General features: G+C 45.3%; 1 protein-coding gene across 13 annotated transcripts; it reads left to right on the plus strand.

Moving 5' to 3' along the window:
* The first annotated feature begins 864 nt into the window (after positions 1 to 864).
* CDV3 (CDV3 homolog) lies at positions 865 to 17512 on the plus strand. Of its 13 annotated transcripts, none has more exons than XM_044754472.2 (5): positions 865 to 1250; positions 1949 to 2025; positions 10290 to 10435; positions 13857 to 14016; positions 14435 to 17512. In XM_044754472.2, exons 1-5 carry the CDS (start codon positions 1011 to 1013, stop codon positions 14448 to 14450), a joined length of 639 nt encoding a protein of 212 aa, XP_044610407.2. In that variant the 5' UTR covers positions 865 to 1010; the 3' UTR covers positions 14451 to 17512. The 13 variants fall into 13 exon arrangements, with proteins under 13 accessions (XP_044610407.2, XP_044610408.2, XP_044610406.2 ...); XM_044754473.2 differs by having other exon boundaries at positions 14438 to 17512; XM_044754471.2 differs by having other exon boundaries at positions 15167 to 17512.
* Positions 17513 to 18295: the final 783 nt, after the last annotated feature.

Consider the following 18295-nt stretch of genomic DNA (forward strand, 5'->3'; position numbering starts at 1 on the left):
CCCACGACTTCTCTCACTTTCATAATGATCATCCCGTAAGATGAAAATTAATAGTTGCCAGACCGCAGAGGGTGCAAGTACAGAGGCCAGCAGAGGGGGAGGTCCCATCTTTAACGTAGCTAGGTTAACGCTATTCCTTTCCGTTTCGCTAAAGTTCAAAGGATCACAAGGCCACCAGTTCGCTCTGGGAGAGCAGACACACGTGTACCCTACGCATGCGCCCAGACAGCACCCACTCACCCCTTGGACCACACCTCTCTAGCCAAGTCACCAACCAGTCCTCTAAATGCCCGCCCTCAAGGCTAAACCCTCGGCCAATCGGAAGGCAGGGCTCAACAGGAGCGTCACTTATTTAGCATACACCCTCCTTTCCCCGCCCCCACGCCACGGCCCCGCCCCGTCTGAGGGAGGGATTGTCGCCTCAGCGCTTCGTCCTGGTACCTGATTGGCCCCTTTGCCAGCTCGGCCTCCGTCTCCTCCCACCGCCCTCCCCTCCGCGCTCCCCAGCGGCGGGCGGAGCTAAGTGCGCCGGCGCGGGCGCTGCCTCTCTCTCGGTGGCCCGCCCTCCCTCCTCCCCCTCCTTCCCCTCCCTCCTCCTCTCCCTCCTCCTCTCCCTCCTCGCCGGGCCTGCGCGCGCGCGCCTCCCTTCTGCACGCGCCGCCGCTAGCCGAGCACTGTCGCAGGAGCCTCCGGCCCGCGCGTCCGTCTTCCCCTCCGGCTGCGGAGCGGGCGGGATCCTGCACCGCGGGCGCGGCGACAGCGGCAGCTCCGGCGGGTCGGGCGGCAGCCGCGTCGCGCGAGTCCCGCGGCGAACCGTACCACCGCCCGCCGGCACGCGGGGGGAGCCGCCCGCCCAGCCGCGCTCGCCTCGGCGACCCCGCGGGGCGGAGGCGGCGCCGCGCCCGGGAGCGTGAGCGCAGCGCCCGCCTCGACCCCGAGCCCCGAGCCCCGAGCCCCGCGGGCCGTGCCCGCCGCCGGCCCCACCCATCCCGGCCGAGGAGGCCGCGGCCATGGCCGAGACGGAGGAGCGGAGCCTGGACAACTTCTTCGCCAAGCGGGACAAGAAAAAGAAGAAGGAGCGGAGCAGCCGGGCGGCGAGCGCCGCGGGCGCGGCGGGCGGCGCCGGCGGGAGCAGCGGAGCCGCGGGCGCGGCGGGCGGCGGGGCGGGCGCGGGGGCCCGGCCGGGCGACGGCGGCACTGCGGGCCCGGGGGCCGCGGGCTCCGGGGCCGCCACCAAGGCCGTGTCGAAGGTGAGGGGCCGGGGAGGCCGGGACTCGGGGCGCGGGCCGCGCGCCCGCGGCCCGGGGAGGCGGCCGGGAGGGGCGGGCGGCGGGCGGGCGCGGAGGCTGGCCACGTGACGTGGGCTCCCCACGTCGGGCCGGCTCGCACGGGGCCGCGGCAGCCCTCAGCCTCCCGCCCCGCCCCTTCGCCCCGCGTGGCGCGGCGGAGCCGGGAGCGAGGCGGCGGCACCCGCGGGGGAGAGGGGTGCCCAGCGCGAAGCGGCGTCTGTCGGGTGACGTCTGCTCTGAGTAATTCCGTTTTCCGACTTGAGCCCGGTAGTCTGAGCTGAGTGTTCTAAGGATCGCGTTTGTGGTCGTTCTAATTGGCGTGACCTGGGCCCTAAGCCCTGAAAAGGGAGAGTCTCGTGGCGACCTGGAGGTGCATATTTAGTTGTGGAGTTGCTATGGACCTGTTCTTTCGGTTCTTCATAGTTGCTTTCAAAGTAGCAGCTCTTATGGAGGAACCCGCTGGAAGTAACAGTGTTTGACCGCTGGGCACGTTTGTCCTCCAGCCTAGTTGGCCTCGGGATCAAGCAAGGGCTTTGGCCGGAAAACGAGTCCATACTTGAAACTCCAGCCGCTTGATCTCCTTTTCGTAGTCTCATATTTGCCTTAGTTGTGGTTTTACAAATAACTTTTAATTGATCAAATGGTGTGTGTTTTTACAGGATGAAGATGAGTGGAAAGAATTTGAGCAAAAAGAGGTTGATTACAGCGGCCTCAGAGTTCAGGCAATGCAAATAAGGTATGGTCTGGTTACAGAAGTCTTAAGATAATGCGTAGGATACGTGTTGTGTCTTTGGGTTTTTGTTAGCACCAGAACATCATCATGCTTTAGATATGTTTATTAGGGCTTTACTGCGTTGTGTCTCTCCCTCCCCTCTCTCCCATGGCAGTCCTTCTACATGCTGAGGGAATTAGCTGTCAGCTCCAAAACCCTGTGAGAGCTTGCCTACTTCGACTCCTGGTTAGGTCTTTTCATTGGAGGCAGCTAAAATGGATTTTGTGGTTTCAAAATTTTCACTTTTAATGTAGGGGGGTTGAACTTAGTTTTTCTTTTTGTTTCGAAAATAGTGGGGATGGTTTCCACATCCTCTCCGGTAAGCAAGTTAATATATATTTTTGTAATTGAAGCATACTTAGAGAAGTACAGATTTTTACATATTCACGTTGTGAAACCGACCTGTGTAATCTGCACCGTTGTGGAAAAACTGAACGTTACTGGTAGAGCAGAAAACCCCTCTCCTAACCCCTTGTAATTAATGCCTTCACCCCCAGGGATCGCCACTATCCTAACACTATAGGTCTATTTTCCCTAAAATTTTATAAGAATGGAATCATAGTCTAAGCATGTTATTTTTAAAGTTCAAGAAAACAGTAATTTTTAAAAATTGGATTGGTTGGTTTAGAGGACTTGAAATTAAGAGTATATTTTATCAAGTCTAATCTATGGCAGTCAGTTTTAGATTCGTGTAGGTAAATGTCATTTTTATTGGGGGCTCATAAGTTAGAAAAAACAAGTTTAAGGTTAAAAACTCTCTCTTCCCAGTTTAAAGAAAGAAATGATCCTGGTGAACCGCCTCTGGGTTGAAGCTTGCAATTTGGACCATATGGCACAGTGGAGGAAATAAGTTTCCTTGACAAAATACTGTCTTTGACCTCTCTAGGTGGTAATGCTTATGGCCTTAAATAACTTACTCAGAAACCTTGGCTTATATTTTTGACATTTGTTGAATAGTTATCACAGCTAGGCGTTAATGTCCTAGGTTATTTGACATCGTTTCATGAGCTTATCCAAAGTGAAACCTGACTAATGGTGAGCACCTTAGGAAATGTGCTTTCTCCACCCTTGAGATTCCTTTGTAGTGGTGTTGAGTGGAAGTGATTGGACTGGAGTTTTATTCCCAGCCACTTCTTGGCTTCTTACTGTGTTAGGTGTTTTTGAAGAGGTGTGGTTTAGAAAATATCCCTATTTTCTTTTTTCTGGGCTTTGAGTGTAAAAGTGGGGAGGAGGGGATGAGGTTCTGAATCTTTTGGAGTTGTGGGCGTGTCTGTGTGTCGTTTGGCCGCGGTGTTGTAGAATGAGGCTCTTGGTCTGCCCTTCCTGACTGCAGGCCCCAGAGTCTTCCTGACTGCGGATTCTTGAAGACTTGCATGACAGGAGGGCTAGCGTTTGGTCACGTTGAACTTACTGAGCAAGAGTAGCACTTTCCAAGGGGAGGGGAGGTTTCAGGTTCACTGGATGCTAGAAATGGATTTTATGTTATGGAGGATGTTTAAGCTGTTCCTATTTTTCTGTGATTCAATATACAGTATCTCCTATGTCCATATTCAAGGTTATGTTAGTCTTTTTTGGCTGGTCCTGAGACGGTGAAAAGTTTCTTAAATAACTTACGTCCTTCACCTTTGCCAGGGGTATGAGTAAATCTCAGCTTGTATGAGCATTTAGGTGCTGCTTTTTAGCAGTTTTATATCGTGTTTTCTCATTTCTCAGTGATTTGCTATCATCTAATCACTGCCCCTGGGTGGCCGTCCAGATGTCGTCTTCTAATCTGCTAACTGAAAAACACACGTTCTCGTGGAAGCTGCTTTTGTGGGTCCTCAGTCACTGTGAAGTCTGGGGTCCCTGTTTCCGTTGCCTTCATAAATCATTCGTTAAAGGGGAATCTGACAGCTTCAGGAAAGGCTTGAGAGTGAGAAGCCATCTGAGCTTTAATACTAATGGCTAAAACTTTCACTTGATATACTGAATAGCCCAGGGAAGGACATGTTTGTCCATAGGAGTGGGAAGTCAGCCACTCACATAAATGGGATGGAGTTGATGAAGTAGCAAAAATGCGACCTTTGGGGAGAGACAGACCTGGGTTTGCATTTAGCCTTGCTGCCTATGTGTGACCTTGGCCAAGTCACTTGACTTTTGAATGTTGGTTCTTGTCTATCAACTTGAGACAACTACTCAGGGTGGGGAGAATTTTGAACAGGACCTTTTGTAAAATACCCAATTGGTTAACATTAATCTTATCTTCTCAATTCAGTGGATAAATCAGAATGACTTACTCTTGGGAGTTTCTCTGCAGTTTAACCATGAAGCACCTGATTTGTAACACCAAGTTTGAGGGGAGGGAGTGGAGGAGGCACATAAGATTATCACGATTAAAGTCAGACCCTGGTGAGTCAGTTCACTGTGGACACAGTAGGAGAAAATGACACGTTCAGGTTGGCATTACTATAACCATACAAACAAAAATCCTTCTTTTAGTGTGTTAAACGTTGCTAGCGATCTCAAATGATTGTCTTCTGTGGCTAGGTTTTAACTTTTGGGCAAAAGCACTTAGAATGGAAAAGAAATGAGATTTTCTCTTTTCTATGGGATTGGAGGTGGAGATTCTTTATGCTTTTAACCTATCTTTTCTGTCTGAGAAAGAGGCAGCCTTGCTATGTCAGTATGGGACAAGGGAAAATGAAACTCTAGAAGTTGACTTAAAGTATCTTGAAATTCTCAGCCTATAGTCTTAAATTTTTTTCTCCCAACTTTTTGCTGTGAAAAATTACGAACCTCAGAAAAGTTGCAGTAGTAAAATAAGTACCCATATACTCTTGGCTTAGCTCTGCCAATCATTCTGGCCATATTTGCTTTCTCGTCAGTTAGCTGCAGATACTGCATACAGTCTTAAAGGTCTTGACATTGATCCTCACAGAGTGTTAACATGCTGGACCTTTATCCAAGGTAAGTGTACATTGGAAAGGGAAAAGTCTCAGCAGCAGCAAACATGCTATATTAATGTCCTCTCTGAGACTTACCAACTAGCTGAAGATTTAAGTACCAAGAGTAATCTCAGGGCACGTGTCAAGTTTTGTGTGTAAGTTCATAGATCTTATTGCAGGTCATGTCATTATTTATAGACAAGTTCTTGAGAGGGAAGCCCTTGGGATGGAGATAAAAGAGGAGCCTAACACTTGAGCTTAGATTATTGCTTGATTGTAGGACCTGTGGCTTGCCTCTCCCGTCTTTAAAATGGGTTTTGGGGAGAAGGAAGGATTTTGTTTAATACTTGAGGTTACTGAATTTGAGGATTTGTCATGTTTCAATAAAGAGTTGAGTTCCTGGAGCCTGGTGGTTTTCTAGGAACCTTCTTAAATCCAGACCTTTAACCCATTAGGTAGAGCTGATTAGGTTGTCCTTTGAAGAGAAGAAATTACTCCTGCTTTCATGTTGGGTTCATTATAGCAAATATTTGTGTTACTGCTGTGTGCCAGGCTGTGCCAGGCGTTGTGCTGGGCCTGGGGTTGTAAAAATACCTCGGGCTCTGGTAAGTACCGGTGACCGTTTAGGTTGTGTGCAGGGTGCTGTGGGCACAGGAGAGACCCTTAGTCTCCCATGAAGGGGTCAAGAAAGAGTTCTTGGATGCGGTGCAGTGACATTGTAAGCTGCCAGGCATAGCTCACCAGGCCGTTTCTGTCTCCCGATTTTACTGCTTTTAACAGTGGTTGGATAATAGGGTCAAACCAGTGGAGATGCCCAGCATTCCAGCAGAAGCGCAGTAAAGTCTGGGTTTTGTTTTAGCTGCTTCCCCCCTGGTGTTGGGGAAGGGGGGTTAGGATGCATACATTCTCATGTAATGTCCCTTGAGATAGGGAGGTAGGAACATTCTGTTCTTTATAAATAGTATACTGCTGCAGGATACGTAATCCTGATCAGCCTTACTAAAGAAAGTGGATTATTCAAACCTCAAAATAGAGAAAATTTCTGTGTCATATCTTAGAGCTGTAAAGAGGATGAAATGAAATGAGGCAGCCTGAAAGAGCATGGGCTCTGGAGTCCCACTGACTTGGCTCTGCTACTTTGTAGCCCTGAGGAAGGTGCTCGAGTGTCGGTTTCCTCGTGTGCACAGTGGGTCTTCTCCCTGCCTTAGTGTTACTGCGAGGTTTAACTTTGTAGGGTCGGTAGAGCGCTGCCTGGAGTAGTTGGTGTGCAGTAAATACTCCTTTCCCAGCATCGTCATTTGCCTTACCCCACCAATGGTGCCTCACAGGCTTATGCATACTTAAGACAGTAGATTATAGTTGTGATAATGAATTTCCAGTAGCATTGTAGTGTTTAAAAACATCCAATTAGCTGATGAGAAGCTATGTATTATGTTTGGGTCAAACACTGAATTTTAGCCCAGTTGTCTTATGTGGAAGTAATTCTTTGCAACATGATTCTTGTTCTGGCTTTGGCATTTGGAAATTTGACATTTTCTGAAATATGTAAATATGAAAAATTAATAGGATGTTTAAATCATGTCTACCCTGCCCTTAGTACTGTGGCATTTTGGCAAGGCTCTTAGCATCTCTGGGCCTTAGTTCCTGCTGATGAAGGGTCTTGACTAGACAATTTCTAATGTTTAGATTAGCTAATGTTTCAGAATCTTAAGAAGCCAAATAAGTTGTCTTTTTGTGCCTGTTGTAGATATACAATCCCTCTAATTAAAGAAATCACTCTTACTTTTTAGTAATAGTTTATAATCGAAGTCTTTTTTAGATTTGTGATTATTTTATTCATTTTTTTCACTTATCTCTGGGGGTGAAGAGGTGGTGAACACTAGACAGCAAAGGAATCTTCTTTTACATGAAACTAAGTATTCTGAGACTAAGTTGGAGTTTTTCTGTAAGATTTTTTTGTGAATTAGGATACCAGTATGCTTTTTTTTAAAGAACCTTGGAAAAGTATAACAGCATAGAGAAATTTGTAAGAATTATCCATAATCCCTTCTGCTTAGGGAGAATCAATGTTAACATTTTTTAGTTTTCAGTTTATTGCAGGCTGATAATTCTGGAGTTTAGATATATTAATCATAAAATGTTAAAGTAATTTGAGGGGAAAGCTATTTTTAGAGTCCAATATATATATTTGAACAGTTGTGATCCAGTGCATTGCTGAGTTAACCATTTCAAAGTGTAAATGACCGACTGGAAGCCATCACAGCTCAGGTGGCTAAGAGTGTGAAAGTGCCACAAAGGCACTGAACTCCTTGTGGGGGGTCTTCCCTCCCTGTCTGCTAGGATTGGGATGCTGGGACATTACTAACTAGTCACTTGTAGCTCTGTGAATAACCCTCATGCTTGTACTTGTGAACCAAGCAAATTACATTAGAGTGTGAGTACGCTGGCCTGGCTTCAGATGGGGGTTACCAGAGGATTTTCTTATTTTCCCTTCTTCTCCCCAAAGTTCCCCGGTACATAGTTGTGTATTTTTAGTTGTGAGTCCTTCTAGTTGTGGCATGTGGGACCACCGCCTCAGCATGGCTTGATGAGCCGTGCCATGTCCACACCCAGAATCTAAACCGGCAAAACCCTGGGACGCTGAAGCAGAGTGCATGAACTTAACCACTTGGCCATGGGGCCGGCCCCCTGTGGGTTACTTTGAAATTCTTTTGGGACAATTCTGATGTTTGGATACCACAGTTAGACTCCTGGATAGATTATGACCTCCACATCCTTACTTGGTCGTTCATTCCACTTACAGGTTTTAGAACACAGAATCCTACTGTTTGGTATCCATTTTTAAAAATTCATTTGAAAAGAATGTGTTTTCATGTTTTTGGGGTTTTTTTGTGAGGAAGATTTGCGCTGAGCTAACATCTGCTGCCAATCTTCCTCTTTTCGCTTGGGAAAGATTGTCACTGAGCTAACATCTGTGGCAGTCTTCCTCTATTTTGTATGTGGGATGCCCATCACAGCATGGCTCATGAGTGGTGTGTAGGTCCGTGCCTGAGATCCGAACCTGTGAACCGCGGGCCGCCGAAGCAGAGCCTGCAAACTTAACCACTAGGCAACCGGGCCAGCCCCTTTCATGTTTTTTTTTTCCTTCTATTACAAAGATGGTATACGTGCTGCTTGTATGAAAATTCAAGCAAATATTAAAAAGCACATACGAGTGAACATTTCCAGCACTTACTGTGTGCTGCGCACTGTTCTCAGCACTGTGTGTCTGTTCACTCACTCACTCGTCATAATGGGGCTGTTATGCCCATTTTGCATACGAGGAAACTGAGGCCTGCCGAAGTGAAGTGTTGTCTTCACAGTCTCCTGGCTAGTAAACGGTAGAGCCCGGAGGACTTGAACCAGCCAGTCTGGACGGCTTTAGAATCGCTCATTTCTTCTTTTAATATTTAAAAAATAATTCCAGATGTCTTTCTACTTATTAGATATATGGATTTTATTTTAGTAAGTTATTGGTTTAATATGCAGGAATGCTACCTCCATGTTAGTGTAGGCCTAACACATTTTATTTTATTTTCCCTAACACAACATTTTAAATAGCTGCATAGGATTCTCTTACGTGTTAAGGAAAAGGAAAACTGGAGTGGCTTGGCCATGATCTCCATCCCTTTTTCCTCAAATTATAGTCTTAAGTAAAATCTTGCTATAAATGCAAATCGAAGATGTTTGTTCCCCTCTCCCCTTCCTGACTGCCACCCTAAGCCTCTGAATTCTAGAATCATCTCTGGTTGGTGGGTAATTCAGATGATGCTACCATTATCTTTGAAATTTTTTACAAGTGTCTTTAAAGGAGACCATTAGCTGTTTAAGAAATTTGTCTTGTAGTCAGGACTTGTCTTGTTTTAATAGAAACGGAGGGGATTCATCCTTAGATGTCCTTTTGCAGAAGCCAAGAGAGGTCGGGATGTTCCCAAGGCGGGAGTCATCTGTTCATTATTACGGCCATGATCATGGATCAGATTATCAGAAGGAGAAAATATCTTAAAAGAGTGGCAGGCCAGGGACAGAGCTGTGGGCAACAGCCATGTGTTTTTTTTAATAGAAGGGAAATGGGTAGTTGGAATGGTGAAGGAGACCGACAAGTTGAAGACCTAGGAAAAACCACCGTTGGCATGGAAAATAGTTCATGGGAAAGGTGGGTGGTCTGTCAGGTGCATCAGCAGCGAGGGCAAAGAGCTACAGAAGGAAGTTTGATTTGTCAGTCTCCCTGCCAGCAAGCCAGCAGGATAGAGAGACAAGATACATATACTTGATGATTTAGAACAGTCAGGTTGATATAAAATAGTAATAAATAATCCAGCAAAAGGAGAAATAATCAGAGATACCTTGGAGAAATTACAGATTTCTGACTCAAGTCCATTTAAGAATAAAGAAATAAAAAATTGGCGTAAAAACCACTGGAGGCAATCTTAGGATGGTGTGTTACCCCTGAGGATTTCTTTTGCGTTTATAATCACTAGTAAGCCAAAGACTGAGTTGTTGTAGTCTCTTCTTTATTAAATGAGTGACACATATCTGGTGTTAGGGACCAGTTCTCTGTATTCCGTGTGTCAGACAGTAGAGACTCTAATAAAATCTGTAGTGCTGATGTAAACACTGAACACTGATGTTTCCTCCGTTGGAATGGTGAATTCTAATTTTGAGAGTATTTTGTAACATGTACTAAGGATTAGCAAATGTGAAATTATACAACTTGTAGAAACCATTCATTTGATCACTAAAAATATGCTTACCATAAATGCCTGTTTGTACACTCTTGTCCTAGAAAAATCTAGTAATTACACTTTTAATCCTTGAAGTCACTCTTTTCTCTGCATTTCATGTTAGAGTGCCCTCTCTTCCCTCCCTCAGTGGCTTGAGCCAGCAGCTGGGGTCCTGCTCTTACTTGGGGCTGCTATAAATAATCACGCAGATTGTCATGAGCCTGGCACGTCAGTATGTTAAATGTTTCTAACTGTTCTTGAGTGTATGCGGTTTCCACAAACGGAAGTAGAGACTCTGAGACTGAGTGGTTTTCTAAACCTTTTTCAGCATGAAATCCTTTCACGTGAAGTCAAGTGGAAGTCCCAATGTATAAAATCCCGTTTCTCTTTCTCTCTCTCTTCAACAAGTGGGGCATTTGGGCTTTGAAGAGGTTAAGTGACTCCAGAGTTGCACAGGCCGGCATTGATAGAACTGAGGATTCGGACTGACAGTTTTCCTGGTGGTTCTGTAATTGAAATCGTTTGTTTGCTTTTCCAATAGTGAAAAGGAAGAAGAGGATAATGAAAAGAGAGAAGATCCAGGTGATAACTGGGAAGAAGGTGGAGGTGGAGGAGGTGGTGTAGAGAAATCTTCAGGTCCCTGGAATAAAACAGCTCCGGTGCAAGCACCTCCTGCTCCAGGAATTGGTAACGCTAGTATTTTATTGTCATGAAGATGTTTGTGTATCATTTTGTATGTGACCAGCTGGCGACTAAATGCGTGCTTGTGGTGGGGGTACGTGGGGCTCTTTTACCTTCCTGGGAGAGAGGTTTGCATGTGTCTGTTTAAAGACTTTCCACACCCTAACTGAAGGAATTTAGAAGTTAAGATATATTGCTTTTCTATAGGCTGCTTAAATTTATATGTATACTAACTTGCTGAATTTATTTAAGGATTTATTACTCTTTTTGGCAGATTAAGGAATATTGGGTACCTGGTTTCACCTGTGTTTGTCTTTTTTTTTTCCCATACCCAATTTAACTCTGTCTTAAAACATGAATTCTTAGAAGGATGGATTTTGTTACTCCCAAGAAGATAAAATATGGTTTTTGAGGGGTAGAAATCTTAGCTCTTAGAGTGCTTTGTGGCCCAGCACAGGGCCAGTCTGTCAACAGGTGTACAGTGTGTCTGTGGTGTTAACCTTTCTGGGGCAGTGGGGTGGGGGTTAGGAAAAAAATGTCTAAAAAGGCTCATTAGGAGGGCAATAATGAAAAAAGCTTGAGAAACGTTGCTTTAATGTATACCCGTTATTTTATACAGAATAAAATAAAGAATAACAAATCACCCCAAATCTTATTGTTAGAGATCACAGTTAGCTACTTATATCAGCACTTTTGGATCCTTTCGTTACGTATACATTTTTCCATTTAACCTGTTTTTTAACTGCATCAGCCTGTGGTCCCTAATGACCTCTGTGTTGCTGAGTCCACTGCCCACGTCTCAGTCCTCGTCCGATTTGCCCCATCAGCAGCATTTGCCCCAGTTGGTCACCCCTTTCATACACACTCTCTCTTGGCATCGGAACACTGCATTCTCCTGCCACCTTGTTGGTTGGTTCTCATTCTCCCGTGCTGGTACTTCTTCCCTGCCTCCCAGTGCTAGTTGGCCCCAGCACTGAGTCCTTGCCTGTCTTTTCTTTGCACCCTCACTCGTTTGGCAATCTCTAAAGCCAATACCTCTTAAGTTGACGACATCAGCTCAGATCCCCCCTGGACGCCAGACGTGTATCTTAACTGCCTACCCAGCATGGCAGTCTCAGCATTTCCAAAACTGGACTCCTGTGTCGTGCCCCCACCCCCCCCCCCGACCCCCCGCAGCCTTTCTCATCTCTGTTATTGTTTCAGTCACTTAGGCTGCAAACCTTGGAGTCGTCTTTGACACCTTTCTCTGGCTCCAAACCCAAATCTAATCTGTCAGTAAATTCTTTCTGGTTTTATTTCCAAGATAAATTCAGACTGTTTATATGACTAGTTCTCACCAGTTCCACTGTTCCCACCATGGTTTGAACTGTCATCCTGTTTTACATGGATTACTGAGGTAGCTTCTTATCTGGTCTGCCTGCTTCTCCACATAGACGCCGTTCCCAGCACAGCCAGCAGCCAGAGTGGTGATCTTTTCCAGGGTGGCAGAGCACGTCCCTGTGCTGTCCACAAACCTCCAGTAGCGTCCCCTCCAGTCAGAGGAGAAGCTGAAGTTCTCAGTGACTCACAGGCCTTACACGCTGCCTTATGATCCCCTTTCTGACTTTGTTTCTCTATTAATTTGATCCTGGCTCACTCTGCTGCTTGACTGTACCGGGCCCGCTGCTACTGCAGGCGCTTTTTCCGTAAAGAGCCAGATAGTAAATAATTGAGGCTTTGAGGATGACGCAGACTGTTAGCAGTGCTCAGCTCTGCTCTTGTAGCCCAGAAGCAGCCGTCCACGTTGCGGACCCCCAGTGAGTGTAGCTGTGCTCTAGTGAAACACCCTTTGCAGACCGGCTGTCGGACCAGCTTGGCTTGTTTGCAACTCCAGATGTGTTTGCTGCCTCCCTTCTTGCAGACCTTTGCTCAGTTTCTCCGTCATTACCAAGACCCTCTTGGACCCCCTCATTGAGAATCACAGCCCCTTCACTTTGTGCTCCCTTTATAGGCCCTTCCCCACGTGAACTTTTGGTGTGGCCCCCGTCTTTTTGCATGTTTTGTTCCTTCCTCTGCACTAGCACTGTCTGACGGGGCTTTCTGCAGAGATGGAATAGCACTGTTCGCTGCGGTGCCGCTGGCCACATGTGGCTATGGAGTGCTTAAAATGTGGCCAGTGTGACCGAGGAACTGAATTTTTAATTTTATTTCATTTTAAATGGCCATGTGTGGCTAGTGGCCAGAATATATGGTCCATGAAGACAGGGGTTTTCATTTTGTTAACGTTTGTATCCCCACTGTGTAGTTTAGAACAGCACCTGACACATAGTAGGGGCTCAGTAACTAATGAATGCGTGTTACATGCCAGCTTTCCCCCATATAACTAAAAACTATATAGAAGATAGAGCCTTCATAGTAGTACTCAAATGGCTGCATTATATTTCAGCTAATATTTGATGATGTAGATGATGAAATGAAGTTTTTGATAAGTGGAAAACATGTATAAGACACTTAAGTCCATATTGAGGATGGGGGGAAAATGATACAGGAAAAAGCGAGAAGGCTTTATCCCCAAAATGTGAGCTATGAAGACGACGTTGGGCTACTCAGCTGCTTTTTTGTTTTTTTGAGGAAGATTAGCTCTGAGCTAACTGCTGCCAATCCTCCTCTTTTCGCTGAGGAAGGCTGGCCCTGAGCTAACATCCGTACCCATCTTCCTCTACTTTATATGTGGGATGCCTACCGCAGCATGGCGTGCCAAGTGGTGCCATGTCTGCACCCGCGATCCAAACCAGCGAACCCTGGGCCGCCGATGCAGAATGTGCACATTTAACCGCTGTGCCACCGCGCCGGGCCCTCAGCTGCTTATTTTTTTCCCCTGTTTTACAAGAAAATAAAAAGAGAAAGAACCTTAAAATCCATTGATGGTATGTAAGACAATGAAATAATTAAGGATGTCTAGTAGTTTATTGTTTTTTTTTATTAGTCATCTTTAGAGTTAAAAAACACCTGACATGGGTGTTTAAATAAGTTCTTTACACATGGCATCTTATTAACTAACCCAGCAACCAGGTAAAGAAGCGATTGTCCACCTTTACTGATGTGTGAACTGAGGACTGAAGTGGTCATGTTCTGAAAGGCAGTCCCTGAGGAGGCGCGTCTCCAGGGCCAGCACATTCCTTTTCCACTGGCAGTAAATTGACTTATCGAACTCATTTGCATAAATGATTAAAATTGTACATGGAAGAGAAGACTACTGTACCCTGGAGAAGTAGAATATTTCCATTTTCAGACATTTCCTCAGATACACTTTGTTCTGTTGTCTAGAGGCTCTTCTTACGCAGGTGTTGGGTTTTTTCTGTAATTGTTACATGATCGGGAATGCAGGAATAACTTACTAAAATGGCAAGCATTTGAATAGTTTTTCTAAACTGTTATGAAATGTTAGTTACAGAAACCCCCGAACCGGCAATGACTAGTGGTGTGTATAGGCCTCCCGGAGCCCGGTTAACCACAACAAGGAAAACCCCACAAGGACCGCCAGAGATATACAGCGACACGCAGTTCCCATCCCTGCAGTCCACTGCCAAGCACGTAGAGAGCCGGAAGTGAGTACTACGCTCTGACTGCGCTTTGTTCTGGAGCTCAGTCGCTTGTAGGGGATGAGATGAGATGTGGGGGTTACTCCTTGGTAAAGCCCAGGCTGCAGCTGAAAGGCGGCTGAGAATTAGGCTGGGGCTTGTGTGCCCAGGATGGGGGAAGGGGGGGTGGGCCCTGGAGGAGGCGAGGGGAGGGGCTGCCAAAGACAGACTTCGTCTGCGAAAGTCTCCCATCCCTGGGCTGTGTTCTGTAGTGATGACAAGTCTCATCCGGTTAGAATTCTTTATAAGTACATTATTGCTGGTTTATATTCCTTATACAGAAACTAGAAAAGTAAGAGCAGTGTTTCATTGTGTTCCCAGTTGCTGTGAATAGGTGACAGATACTGGCATTTATAAATCTAATATTAAAATAATCTTATTTCAGCAGGTACTTAAAATGAATGCTACCTGGAGTTAAATGACCACATATGGCACATCCACATCTTACTTAGGGACATGAATTTTTAAAAGTAAATAAAATGGGAAGAATGTAAATGACATCAGATGGAAATACTGTTTTTTTGGGTCGCTTTTAAAGTAAATCCCAGCCTTTTTGCCTCTGAGAGCACAACTGGTTTGAATTTAAACCTCCACTCGGACTTGTTCCTCTGCTCTGTCCTACAAAATGGGGGCCGTGACTCACCACTCGTCTTTGTGTGATCCACTCCCATAAAGTAGTGAGGAGAAATCACTGAATAATGGATAGAACTTTACTTGAATGAGGAAATAGTTGCCCTTACTTAACACATAAAGAAAGAGAGATGCATTGTCTATCATTTGCAAAAAAGTAGAAGGAATCACCATGTCATTAGATGGCTTTCTAACTTTGTGTCTGTCTTCAAGTTGGTCCCAAAATAGGTTTGCAATTCATAGTATTCAGATTCGCTCCCACAGAAAATAGGACCGTAGAGCTTCAGTGAAGAATGCTGTGTTTTCTGTTCAATTGAAGCCTTAAAAATGGTCTGGTTAAGATTTTATATACCAGTTTTCTCCTCCTGTCCCCTCCCTTGAGATTCTTCTAAGGGATGACTTTTTCTTTTTTAAATTCACAGACGAGTATTTTCAGAACAACTTAGTGAAGAGGAAATATTTACTGATGACATTTCTTTTCCCTTAGGGATAAAGGGATGCAGAAGAGCTTTGAAGTAGTCAGACACAGAACTAGACGTAGGGATGAGGTTTCAGGAAGCCAGGCCCCTACACTGCAGCTAGACAACCGGTGTGCTGTGCTGGGAGGTCAGAGGAGCAGCTGCGCACAGTCCAGTTAAGGACTGGTCTTGGCTCACCCCGCTAGGATAGCTAGACCACAGCTCACGCCAGGAGCAGCCCTCCGTCAGCCCGTCTCTGCTGGATCTCCACCCGAGGCAGACCACTCGCTAGAAGCGACCGGCCCGTTGTGCTGTGGAAGCTCCCCGCTCTCTCTGTGTGTTGGATTTAGGGGGGTTTTCCTTGTAGAAATGTGTGAACTAGATTCAGCAGTGTTCTTTCATAATTGCTCTGCAAATACAAAACAAAAACAAAAGCTGCAGCCAGTGGTCATTTCGAAATCTTTTTGTGTTCAGATACTGAGCCTTCATAAGGGTTGACTACCTCAGATTTGCTGCACTCGTTGCGGACTTCGCGTGGATCACAGCTTCTGGATGAGAAGGTTACAGCTGTTAGGTGTCGATGTGAAACTTGAAACCAGCTCTACTGGATTCCTATCAGAAATCCTGCAGAAAGTCAGCCATTGGGGTTCTGATCTGCTGTAAAAGGAAGATTTAAGTGACCTTAATTAACCTGTCCTGTGCCCCACCCTTCAGGAGCGCTCTGTCTGGGCTGTGGCTGTCTTAGACTTCCGGAACATGCGGCTTTCAAAGGAACTGATGTGTTCAGATAATCTGTATAGGGCTGTGATTTATAATTTAAACTTTGAGTTGTATTCTGAGGTAACCACAAATTAAATGCAACCAAACTTGGGTCCACCAAGTAGGAAAGGGGGTGGGGGAGGGAATAATCTTGTTTCTTTTAGTAATTTTTTATTTGGGTAGTGCTTTTTCTGTGTTCCACTTGAAGGCCTTTTTTTGCTTTGACTTGGAATGAGTCCTTTGACGGAGCATATTGCTTGGTTAAGTAAGTAACCTGAAATATGCATTAGAATTGGGAAATGTCTCGTGGATTTGCCAATCCCTAGAGTGGAACCAAATAGCCTTTTTTATAAAGGGGTGGATGCAGGGGGCTCTCCTTCAGGTGCTGCTACGGCCTCCTCTGATCAGGTCTGAACGGTAGGTGGACTGCAGCGGAACCAGTGTGCTTCGCTCCGGCCGAGGGATTCGCTGACCTGCCCTTAAAGAGTCAGAGCAACGTGTGCGGAATCGCAACCTCAACCCCACTTAAGTGTCAGGGATCGTGCCTGATCTTTGACAAGAATTCCAGATACTTGTGCCCAAATTTTAAGGTGTTGGACATTCTGTAGATGCAGTGATTGTCCCAGCTTAACTCTATTATCAGCCATCTGGTGTGTCTTTACGTTGTTCGTTTGGAGAGTCGGGCAAAGAGACCGGTCATGTACACTTCTGTTTTTAATGATTACAGCTTAAACTGTCCAGTAGTTTTTAGTCCTTGAAAGGGACTGCAGGAAGCTACCCAGGATTCCTGAAAAGTCTTTCCATCTAATGAGAGAGTCTGGTAATTTGCTAGTTTTGTATCTTTGGTTCGATAGAAATATTTCACAGTGGTGTGTGACCACTTGGTGCAGAGTGTGGGTTTCTCTATAATAAATCCCTTTGCCAAATGCCGGAGTTGCAGACTTGCTACTGGCGAGAGTGAAGCGAATGGGTGAGTCAAACTCTCCTGCTGGGGGAGCGTTTTCCTGTAGGAGTTCAGTCTGATGAAAGTGTCCATGGGGGAATCGGCCTCCTCGGAGGGTCACAGTCTCTCCTGACGGGACCTGCCAACCATCGCTGGGCAGTCATGCTGGTGTTCTCTGAGGTGGCAGGAGGATGGCTGCCTCCTGACATGGGTGAGTAGCTGAGCCAGCCAAGGAGAGGTTGGCCGAGGAAGCGAGAAGACGAGAGATTCTTGGTTAAACTGAAGACTTCCTTTGGAAACCAAAATCTTAAATAATCTCTTGGACCTTGAGCCACATGTTTCCCCAGAAAAGTATGCATTTTTTCTAGCAAAATTTTGTTAGGGGTTGTGTTATTGAAGAATGAACTGAGATGAATATGTGGAACTGTTATTTAATGGTATGCTGTTCTAGAAATCTGAAGACCTTCAGGAGATTTAAAATTCTAACTCTTGTTATAACTTTTTAAAAGATTGTGAAATTATCAAAATGCACATGAATCAAGTTTTAATATACTGTATGATGGGTGGATGAGGCTGTCCATTGTACCATTTCTTTCTTTGAATTCTCAGGCATGGTTTGGCAGTGCAAGAACTCTGTAACATTAACAAATTCAATAAAAAGTAAATATATGGATTTGGGAGTCTGATAGTTTTTATTCTTAACCCTTAATCTATCTTTGAAAATGGTAAATTGATGTCGTGCCTCCTTTGCTGTGGGAGGATATTCTCATCTCAGGAGTAAACTTTCTGTTTGAGAAATGTTTGCGCACTACTCTGAATGTTGGAAAGACAGGCCTGGACTGAAAGTGGCTGCAAAGCTGTGAGGAATATTCTTTTCCAAAGATAAAGCATTGAAATCTATTTTTGTCTTTGTTAATAACTATATTAAATTTTGTCTTAAGTGCTGACAATGGAATCTACAGTCTTTACAGTGTACACTAAAGACTTGAGGGCTTGTTCTTTGAGAAGCTTATAAAAATTTCTCAAATGAGCAGACATTTTAAATTTCAGAGTTTAGTCTGGATTATAGTCCCTAAATTTCGAAACTAGAGAAAGTATGTTTTAAGTCATTTTTGGTAATGGAGTTTACTTGTTTAATGTTAGCAAATTACAATTTGGTCATTCTTTTGTACTTGATTGAGGTTTTTTCTCTTTTTTTCCCCTTTCTTTTGTTTTGAGTTCACAATAGTTTATATCAATGTGAGATTTCAGTTGTACATCATTTCGTGTCTGTCACCACATAGGTGCTCCCCTTCACCCCCCATGCCCACCCCTCGCCCCCCTTCCCCTGGTAACCCCTGAACTGTTTTCTTTGTCCATGTGCTTGTTCATATTCCACTTGAGTGAAAGCATCTGGTGTTTGTCTTTCTCAGTCTGGTTTATTTCGCTTAGCATAATTCCTTCCAGGTCCATCCAT

This window comes from Equus asinus, chromosome 21 (genome assembly GCF_041296235.1).
Source record: "Equus asinus isolate D_3611 breed Donkey chromosome 21, EquAss-T2T_v2, whole genome shotgun sequence".
NCBI lineage: Eukaryota > Metazoa > Chordata > Mammalia > Perissodactyla > Equidae > Equus > Equus asinus.